Source organism: Oncorhynchus tshawytscha, unplaced genomic scaffold (assembly GCF_018296145.1).
Source record: "Oncorhynchus tshawytscha isolate Ot180627B unplaced genomic scaffold, Otsh_v2.0 Un_contig_6931_pilon_pilon, whole genome shotgun sequence".
In the NCBI taxonomy this organism is placed as follows: domain Eukaryota; kingdom Metazoa; phylum Chordata; class Actinopteri; order Salmoniformes; family Salmonidae; genus Oncorhynchus; species Oncorhynchus tshawytscha.
The window spans coordinates 125,001-135,820 of NW_024609442.1; the positions used below are offsets into that span (position 1 = coordinate 125,001).

A 10,820-nucleotide genomic window follows, 5' to 3' on the forward strand; every position below is an offset into this window, starting at 1 on the left:
CTGCGTAGTGGCATAGAGCTGTAGAGTACAGATCTGCATAGTGGCATAGAGCTGTAGAGTACAGATCTGCGTAGTGGCATAGAGCTTTAGAGTACAGATCTGCGTAGTGGCATAGAGCTGTAGAGTACAGACTAGTGGCATAGAGCTTAGAGTACAGATTATTTTAGTGGCAAATGATGGAACAGAGGCTATACTGACAAACTGAGAGTACAGATCTGCTTGTAGTGGCATAGAGCTGTAGAGTACAGATTGGCATAGAGCTACAGTAGAGGCAGGAGATTATAGTCCTAAAATTGCTTTCCAGTTTTACTGACTAGTGGCATAGAGCTGTAGAGTACAGATCTGCGTAGTGGCATAGAGCTGTAGAGTACAGATCTGCGTAGTGGCATAGAGCTGTAGAGTACAGATCTGCGTAGTGGCATAGAGCTGTAGAGTACAGATCTGCGTAGTGGCATAGAGCTGTAGAGTACAGGCTCTTACAGAAGTTGCACACATGGGGAACATTTTAAGCAGCCCGGGGTCTGGGGAAAACGTGTCATTTTATAAACACATTTCATGCAATTCCAACGTCATTTTACACGACTGGAGACTTTGGTAGATTATTATTTTATAGCGCACAAATGATGGAAAAGGAAGGCTATACTGACAAACTGAGATCAATAAAAAATACCTTGTCTTGAATCCATATGTAGCCTATAGTCCAAGGTGTGTGGAGACACATATTGTAGGCTACAGTAGGAGGAGGAAATTATAGTCCTAAAATTGCTTTCCAGTTTTACTGACTCACTCCCTGTTGATGGCTGATGCGCTCGTGCCAAAAGCCTCTCTGTCTCTTATTTTATAAGTACAGCAGATTAATGTGTTGGTAGCCTACAGCAGAGAGTCTTCTCTTTTCAGCAGGAGCCATCTGCTTTCCAACCTGTGTTTCCCCTCGATTGTATTTGAAATATTGAGAAAGGCCTGTTTGGTCTGCATGCTGTTTGTTCACTGACAGATTTGCCGCTCGTTCCCGACAGTAGACTATTCCTTGTTATCGGGCTACAATCAACAGCTAGACTATTCCTTGTTATCGGGCTACAATCAACAGCTAGACTATTCCTTGTTATCGGGCTACAATCAACAGCTAGACTATTCCTTGTTATCGGGCTACAATCAACAGCTAGACTATTGCTTGTTATCGGGCTACAATCCACAGCTTCCTTGTTGGGCTACAATCCACAGCTAGGCTATTCCTTGTTATTGGGCTACAATCCACAGCTAGGCTATTCCTTGTAATCGGGCTACAATCCACAGCTAGGCTATTCCTTGTTATCGGGCTACAATCAACAGCTAGACTATTCCTTGTTATCGGGCTACAATCAACAGCTAGGCTATTCCTTGTTATCGGGCTACAATCCACAGCTAGGCTATTCCATGTTATCGGGCTACAATCAACAGCTAGGCTATTCCTTGTTATCGGGCTACAATCCACAGCTAGGCTATTCCTTGTTATCGGGCTACAATCCACAGCTAGGCTATTCCTTGTTGGGCTACAATCCACAGCTAGGAAATGTAAAATAAATAAGATAAAATATAATCTGTGTCTTAATTATAGGCCTTCTGGTGGTGTAGTATTCTGGATGATTTCATTTCTTTCTGAACAGACAGCAGTACTTATATAACTTGGGCAAATGTATTTCAATGTATCAGGAGTGTTGCAGTTTCTCCAGAATCGTGCAGCTGTGATTCTATAAGGAAACAAATGATGAATTGCAACGCTGGAAAGATGAGAGTCGCAGGCTCATGTCTATCAGAGCAGAGAGGGAGAGAGATCGTAGAAAAGTGAATTCAATTTTAGTTATGTGAGAGAGAGATACAGGCACGATTCTCATACAGCCACGGCCACCCGTTGGTCTCACACATACACAGTGGCCACCCGTTGGTCTCACACATACACAGTGGCCACCCGTTGGTCTCACACATACACAGTGGCCACCCGTTGGTCTCACACATACACAGTGGCCACCCGTTGGTCTCACACATACACAGTGGCCACCCGTTGGTCTCACACATACACAGTGGCCACCCGTTGGTCTCACACATACACAGTGGCCACCCGTTGGTCTCACACATACACAGTGGCCACCCGTTGGTCTCACACATACACAGTGGCCACCCGTTGGTCTCACACATACACAGTGGCCACCCGTTGGTCTCACACATACACAGTGGCCACCCGTTGGTCTCACACATACACAGTGGCCACCCGTTGGTCTCACACATAAACAGTGGCGACCCGTCATTTAAAAAAAAAAAACATTGTAAATAAGAACAAATTCTTATTTACAATGAGGGCCTAGGAACAGTAGGTTAACTGCCTGTTCAGGGGCAGAACGACAGATTTGTACCTTGTCAGCTAGGGGTTTGAACTTGCAACCTTCCAGTTACTAGTCCAACGCTCTAACCACTAGGCAGGCCATTTGAATTAAATACATTTTGGGGGGGGGTCTTGCCTGTTCCGCATTTTATTTTGGTGTTAATATGTGTCACATATCAGTTTGTAAACAATGTATTAAAAAATATATATATAATTGGGTTCATAAAGCCGCATACAAACATGGTCTCTTTTTGCTTTCTTGAGTAAGGCAGCTCCAACATGCAGGTGTTTCAGCCTAACTCAGTGCTTTCTGTGGTGGTGGGAAAGGCAGCAGAAAATATGGAACGTTGCACCGTGATTGGCTCAGTGTTCTGTCATTCATGGGGACACCTCGTCACCGCCAAGTCAAAAGGGTAGACCACGAAAATTCTATCCCCTTTGGTGCTGCCATAGAGTTACATTAGAAGTGCCCATCCAAGAAGGCTCAAGGTCATTGGCCACAGATAAAATGACGTTAAATCACATATGTACAGTAGCTTTATGATCCACAGTACAGGTGGCCTTCTGCCTTTTGGTAGGCCATCATTGCAAATAAGAATTTGTTCTTAACTGACTTGCCTAGTTAAATAAAGTGAAATATATATATATTTTTAATCATACTTTCAAAAACTTATCTAGCAGTCATCATCATGAATCGAGTCGACAATCTACTGGCAAATCCTTCTTAATCATTGTCATATGAAGAGAAATAATGAAGAGAAAGTATAGATAAAATCCAATGCTCATCGGCCATTGGACATAAACATTACACAACAATGAGTGGTTTGGAAGTAATCAGTGGCCACCTGCAAGCATTGCAAAGCAATCATTAGCCTGCTCTTCAGTGGAGTGGCTCTGTGGTCCCAAGTCTAAGATGAAGGGTCTCTTTTCCTAGTTTAAAATTATAAACATTCAACATTGGCCATGCTGTCAATGAAGCATGATTTGTGCCGCACTCAACTCAACCGTTAACTCTGAACTGCAAAATCTAACTTTAGTGAGTTCAAGACAACTGGGAACTCGGGAAAAATGAGCTACGACTGGGAAAATACGTTTCGAACTTTCATTCAATTCGGAATTGTAAATCCGGGAACTCTGGCCACTTTCTGGAGCTACACGAAGGTCACTGACGATATCATGATTCATCTTTTCTTTATTTTCCAGTTCCCAGTACCCAGTTTGTCAACGAAGGACCACCACACCACCTTCCTGTTCAGGTGAGCACAGCACAACAAGGTGAGTCCAAAAATGTATTGTATGCTGCTGCATAAATGATCTAATATATCAAGGAGATGTGTAGACTGTAGCTCAGAAATTAATACCAGGTGTATATTGTGTAGTAAACTGTTAGTAGCTCATGTGTCTCACCCTGATAATTTGGTCTATTTTCACCTCTTAATTTCACCTACTGTTCTGACTTGGTGGTGCACATGTAGCCTATAACCTGTTTTAGAGAAATGTAGTCATTGAATATTGTAAGAGCTTTCATTGTCTGCTTATATATGCCCCCTTTATTTATCCTACACTTCTGAGTTGGTGTACATGGAGAACATTGTAAGAATGGCCCATGTTCTGAATTATGTCGCTGTACATTTCAAAAGTGCTGAACAAATAGTTATATTGACTACGTCTGTCCCAGCTCGCTCATTAATGTCTTAATCAAAATTATGGATTACCTCATATCCGCTTGTCCTCCCCTTATGCCATAGTTTGTACATCTCAATTGTCATTAGAAACCACATTTGTTTAAGCAAGTCAGCCATATCAGCTATGTTTTTAAAGGCAGTAAATGAGGCTGAATGAACTGTTTCCCTGCCAGACAAGGTTCTGCTGATATCCAGGTATGGCAGTGGTAAGGTGTTGGGACTCTGCTGATATCCAGGTATAGCAGTGGTAAGGTGTTGGGTCTCTGCTGATATCCAGGTGTATCAGTGGTAAGGTGTTGGGACTCTGCTGATATCCAGGTATAGCAGTGGTAAGGTGTTGGGACTCTGCTGATATCCAGGTATAGTAGTGGTAAGGTGTTGGGACTCTGCTGATATCCAGGTATAGCAGTGGTAAGGTGTTGGGACTCTGCTGATATCCAGGTATATCAGTGGTAAGGTGTTGGGACTCTGCTGATATCCAGGTATAGCAGTGGTAAGGTGTTGGGTCTCTGCTGATATCCAGGTATAGCAGTGGTAAGGTGTTGGGACTCCGCTGAGACTCTGCTGCCAGGTATAGCAGTGGTAAGGTGTTGGGACTCTGCTGATATCCAGGTATAGTCAGTGGTAAGGTGTTGGGACTCTGCTGATATCCAGGTATAGTCAGTGGTAAGGTGTTGGGACTCTGCTGATATCCAGGTATAGTAGTGGTAAGGTGTTGGGACTCTGCTGATATCCAGGTATAGTAGTGGTAAGGTGTTGGGACTCTGCTGATATCCAGGTATAGTAGTGGTAAGGTGTTGGGACTCTGCTGATATCCAGGTATAGTAGTGGTAAGGTGTTGGGACTCTGCTGATATATCCAGGTGTGGGACTCTGCTGATATCCAGGTATAGTAAGGTGTTGGGACTCTGCTGATATCCAGGTATAGTAGTGGTAAGGTGTTGGGACTCTGCTGATATCCAGGTATAGTAGTGGTAAGGTGTTGGGACTCTGCTGATATCCAGGTATAGTAGTGGTAAGGTGTTGGGACTCTGCTGATATCCAGGTATAGTAGTGGTAAGGTGTTGGGACTCTGCTGATATCCAGGTATAGTAGTGGTAAGGTGTTGGGACTCTGCTGATATCCAGGTATAGCAGTGGTAAGGTGTTGGGACTCTGCTGATATCCAGGTATAGTAGTGGTAAGGTGTTGGGACTCTGCTGATAACCAGGTATAACAGTGGTAAGGTGTTGGGACTCTGCTGATATCCAGGTATAGTAGTGGTAAGGTGTTGGGACTCTGCTGATATCCAGGTATAGTAGTGGTAGGTGTTGGGACTCTGCTGATATCCAGGTATAGCAGTGGTAAGGTGTTGGGACTCTGCTGATATCCAGGTATAGTAGTGGTAAGGTGTTGGGACTCTGCTGATATCCAGGTATAGTAGTGGTAAGGTGTTGGGACTCTGCTGATATCCAGGTATAGTAGGTGTTGGGACTCTGCTGATATCCAGGTATAGTAGTGGTAAGGTGTTGGGACTCTGCTGATATCCAGGTATAGTAGTGGTAAGGTGTTGGGACTCTGCTGATATCCAGGTATAGCAGTGGTAAGGTGTTGGGACTCTGCTGATATCCAGGTGTAGCAGTGGTAAGGTGTTGGGACTCTGCTGATATCCAGGTATAGCAGTGGTAAGGTGTTGGGACTCTGCTGATATCCAGGTATAGCAGTGGTAAGGTGTTGGGACTCTGCTGATATCCAGGTATAGTAGTGGTAAGGTGTTGGGACTCTGCTGATATCCAGGTATAGTAGTGGTAAGGTGTTGGGACTCTGCTGATATCCAGGTATAGTAGTGGTAAGGTGTTGGGACTCTGCTGATATCCAGGTATAGTAGTGGTAAGGTGTTGGGACTCTGCTGATATCCAGGTATAGTAGTGGTAAGGTGTTGGGACTCTGCTGATATCCAGGTATAGTAGTGGTAAGGTGTTGGGACAGCTTTCGTTTGTCACCGTTATAGTGCAATGAATGTATTGTTTAGTGTTGTGGCTTTGCTGGCATACAGCCCACTTTTTGATTTTCCCCTCCAAGATTTATATGCTAAAATCGCCACTGCACATACAGTAGGTCACAGTGTTGTGCAAACCATAACCCCGGCCCGACCCCAATCAACTCTTCAGAATATTAGGGCCAGGGCTGGAAATCTCATTTCTTCCATTACGTTTGTTTTTGGGGGCATTAAGGAAGAGGAAACTCGAAAGAACTTTGATCGCTTTTATTGGCATTTTTTTTACATTTGCAAAAAGGGAACAATTATTTTTCGTGCCACGAGAGTACCCAGATCCAGCTAAATAGGTTCCTGGAACAAAACAGTCCGAAACAGAGAGGTGGAATCTGGCTCAAATAAACCACTGCTCTCTCCTCCCACGAGCCAATTCAAACCAATCAACCCCTTCTGTTCCTGGAACGCTCCAACCATCCAGACTAGAAACAGGATATATTAGTGACCATTATAATGAAGTCATTATAGAGCAGGACCCCTGGTGGGCCATTAGTAGAAGTAGCCTGTCAATAATGACACACACACACACACACACACACACACACACACACACAATCCGTTTTCTTTCATTTCCTTCCTCAGACAACCATACATAAGAATGGCTAGTTGGCACATTATCCAGGATCTTTAAATTCATTACTTAGTTTTGGTGTTTCAACAGCTAAGGAAATCAATGACTGATCAAAAAAAATCTGTGATTAATTTACAAGACTTTGGCTGTGTTTACTTAGGCAGCCCAATTCTGATCTTTTTTTTCACTAATTGGTCTTTTGACCAATCAGATCAGCTCTGAAAAAGATCTGATGTGAAAAGATCTGATGTGATTGGTCAAAAGACCAATTAGTGGAAAAAAAGATCAGAATTGGGCAGCATGTGTAAACACAGCCTTTTTGAAGCAGATGTTCCCTTTTCCACAAATCACTGAGTGATTCAGCGACAAAGTCAGTTGGTTTTGTCGCCGGGAACAAAGACACACACACACACACACACACACACACACACACACACACACACCAATCAATAAAAACAGCTAAATCTAAGTGCAAGTCATAGGTAAAAGTTGTACAACTTACAATCAACATGCAGGGTCAGGGATGATAACATTAAACATGGACTGTTGTTGTTTCCCAAATAGCACCCTATTCCCTATAGTGTGCACTATGTAGAGAACAGGGTTCCATTTGGAACATAGTCAATCCTCTCCTCAGACTCTACAGTTCCTCCAAGCCTGAGGAGCCCAAACTGCCAAGCTCTCTGACTGCAGTGATTGAGTCTACTAAACATGAACAGACAGACAGACTGACTACAACACAGTAACTAAAGTGAGTCATTGCCTGCTTACTGCCAACTCATTCAACCCCTGGTTCCTTTAGCCTGCTTACTGCCAACTCATTCAAACCCCTGGATTGTTTGGTAACTTACTGCCAACTCATTCAAACCCTGGTTCCTTTTGCCTGCTTACTGCCAAGTCATTCAACCCCTGGTTAATTTGGTAGCTTACTGCCAAGTCATTCAACCCCTGGTTCCTTTGGTAGCTTACTGCCAACTCATTCAACCCCTGGTTGGTTTGGTAACTTACTGCCAACTCATTCAACCCCTGGTTCATTTTGTAGCTTACTGCCAACTCATTCAACCCCTGGTTCATTTGGTAGCTTACTGCCAACTCATTCAACCCCTGGTTCATTTGGTAGCTTACTGCCAACTCATTCAACCCCTGGTTGGTTTGGTAGCTTACTGCCAACTCATTCAACCCCTGGTTGGTTTGGTAGCTTACTGCCAACTCATTCAACCCCTGGTTGGTTTGGTAGCTTACTGCCAAGTCATTCAACCCCTGGTTGGTTTGGTAGCTTACTGCCAAGTCATTCAACCCCTGGTTGGTTTGGTAGCTTACTGCCAAGTCATTCAACCCCTGGTTGGTTTGGTAGCTTACTGCCAAGTCATTCAACCCCTGGTTGGTTTGGTAACCAGCCAAAGTCCTCACTTCTTTCCTCTCAGTGCCACTGTCTGCAGTCGTTCTAACCTCGTCCCCAGGCTCAGGCTCAGAGAGAGCAGGCTGGGATTACATTGGTCCTAAATGATACCTTATTACTTTTGGCCACCCTTTTCCCTTCGCACACTACTTTTAGTCACCCTATTCCCTTAGTGGACCAAAGTAGAGCACTACATGGGAAATAGGGTGCCACTTTAAATGCAGACACATGCGATCGTGCATCACTGTTCAAAGCTGTGCTCCTGTTGCCATAGAACCCAGTCAGTAAACATAGAGGCGTGTTAAAGACACAGGACGGAGGGATGCAGTGGTGTTACCATGGAGCTGGGGGGAGAGGAGTACCTGTGGTGTAGCGGGAGAGAGGTCTGTTCTAGACAGCAGGGAGGAGGGAGGGGAGGGGGGGGACCTGTGGTGTAGCGGGAGAGAGGTCTGTTCTAGACAGCAGGGATGGAGGAGAGGGGGGGTGAGGAGGGGACAGAGGAGGGGAGGAGGTGACGGAGGAGAGGAGGGGACAGAGGAGAGGATGGGATGTAGGAGAGGAGGGGACAGAGGAGAGGGAGGGACGGAGGAGAGGAGGGGACAGAGAAGAGGAGAGGACGGAGGAGAGGAGGGGATGTAGGAGAGGAGGGGATGGAGGAGAGGGGGGGATGTAGGACAGGAGGGGACAGAGGAGAGGACGGAGGAGAGGGAGGAGGAGAGGAGAAGGAGAGGAGGGGGAGGATGAGGAGGGAACGGAGGAGAGGAGGGGAAAGAAGAGGGGCAGGAAGACAGGAAGAGTTGAATGCCCTACAGTACCCCCTCAAAGGTATAAACACACTATCTACAGAAGAACACAAGATGAGAAGGTTGGATTTCAATCCTTCTGAAGTCAGCTAGAAATAACTGATGATGATGATGACCACAGAGAATTTGAAGAAATTCTCAAAAGGACCAAGACATTCCTGATTTGTAGTCTGAGAGGTGCACGTCTGAAAGGTCATATCACACACAATGGGACTAGAGAGTTTAATGGACCAACTGAAAAGAAAAGAGACCTTCACTCACACAGACGTTTGGGCTTTCTGTCCCAAAGGGAGTCATTTAGTCTTCTCTGTTCCTCTTCATCACAGTAGAGGTTCTCTTTGTGAGTGATGATGTGGCTATGTCTCTAGAATAGACTTGGACAGGTGTAGATCCTCTCACACTTGCTCTAAAGTGACTTTTATGAAAGTTAAACTCATTATTTAAGTCTGTGATTTTTTTGCCATATCTTTGGAATAGAAAATAGCAAGAATGTTATTTCGTCTTTAGAATACAAAAAGTGTGTTTACATTAACATCGTTTTAAAAAACAGGCAACCATTAAAACCATTAACATAATATCGATCTAGCTCATGTCAATAAACTGAGACTGGGAACTTTTCCAGCCAGACACTTTGCCTAGCTACTGTATCGATCGTTCACAGCTTTGCATTCAGTAACTGCAACACTGTGTCGACTATAACGTCTAGAGCGCTCCTTCACAGTGTTCTCGTTCTAAAGTTGTAGTCATTTACCTTTGGGTTCAGCACCAGTTGCTGTTCATCAAAGTGCAGCAGAGCCACGGAGTTCGACTCGGAATTATTGACGAATATCTGCAGACACGGATACAGCGAGGTCCCCTTGCAGTCCGCCCCGCACGTGAACACGCACTCGAACATCTCCTCCGGTCTGAGCACGGACACCACCGTGCAGTTGGCCGGTTTGCTCTGCATGCTCTGTAGAGTTGGACTGAGCCAGCAGAACCCGAGGATAAAGAGGGACAGGATGCCACAGACGATGAGGAACAGTCCTAGTCGGATACTCTTATCCTCCGCCTCCGAGTACTCGTATGACACCCTCATTTTCGCCATTATGCTCCTCTTCGTCCTGAAAAGAGCTCGAAAGTGACGGAGAGGAGAGCTGGAGAGGGGCTTCTCTCTCTCTCTGCGCTGTGTTGCCCCAAACACTGGCAGCCTCTAGGAAAACGTCCCTCTCACTCAACCGGCCTCCGCGCCCTCCCTTCTGTATGGAGAACTTTGCGAAAGCGGAGCAGCTGTTGTCCAGCCTGTGCCTGCCCCCCTCCTCCCCTCGCTCTTATGCGCGTGATATCTACTTCATATCACAACGGTCCGTAGAGATGTGGATTTTGCTGAAAGGCTGGATGTTGCATCTGGGATTAGGTTCGGAGTGAATGCCCCTCCCTTGACTGGCGATCAGATGATGCGCTGCAGCGGTCCCTCGCCGTCCCTGGCTCCGACATCCATCACTTCGCTGTGGACAAACTGGTCTACTGTTGCCCCTTTAGAGATGGAGCCCGCTCTCTCTGCTCGCGGTGCCGAGAGGTCTGAGGACCAGCCTATATAGCCTGAGCTGACAGCAATGTTACCAACTTCATTACGCTGATTGGACGGTATTGTTTTGATGCATCACTACAGGGTGCACCTGTTGACAGACTAGGCTAGTTACTGTTAACACATTCAATAACACAAATAATGACCTACGTCATTAAGCTTTAGGACACATGATAAACAAAGCTTATAGTTGACCAATCAAAAAGCAAGCATTATGCCATGCGAGTTTTAACGTAATCAGCAGTGCCCGCCAACGATTACGGTGGTGTACGGCGCTCCGTGGCGTGCACGTGGCAGAAAAGCCTAAAGCTAGTCTGCATCTGTTCACTTCCTAGATGTACAGAATCATTTTGGGGCTTTCTTGAAAAGCACATAGAAACATACACACACACACACACACACACACACA

General features: G+C 45.4%; 1 protein-coding gene across 1 annotated transcript in view; it reads right to left on the reverse strand.

Annotated features, from left to right (window-relative positions):
* LOC112241739 (calcium-activated potassium channel subunit beta-4-like) overlaps positions 1–10,589 on the reverse strand; it is a 67,395-nt gene extending 56,806 nt beyond the window's left edge. Inside the window, exon 1 of the mRNA XM_042315336.1 lies at positions 9,596–10,589. Within this exon, the coding sequence (XP_042171270.1) occupies positions 9,596–9,931 (336 nt within the window). The 5' untranslated portion in view covers positions 9,932–10,589. The remainder of the gene's footprint in view (positions 1–9,595) is intronic.
* Between the last annotated feature and the right edge of the window lie 231 nt (positions 10,590–10,820).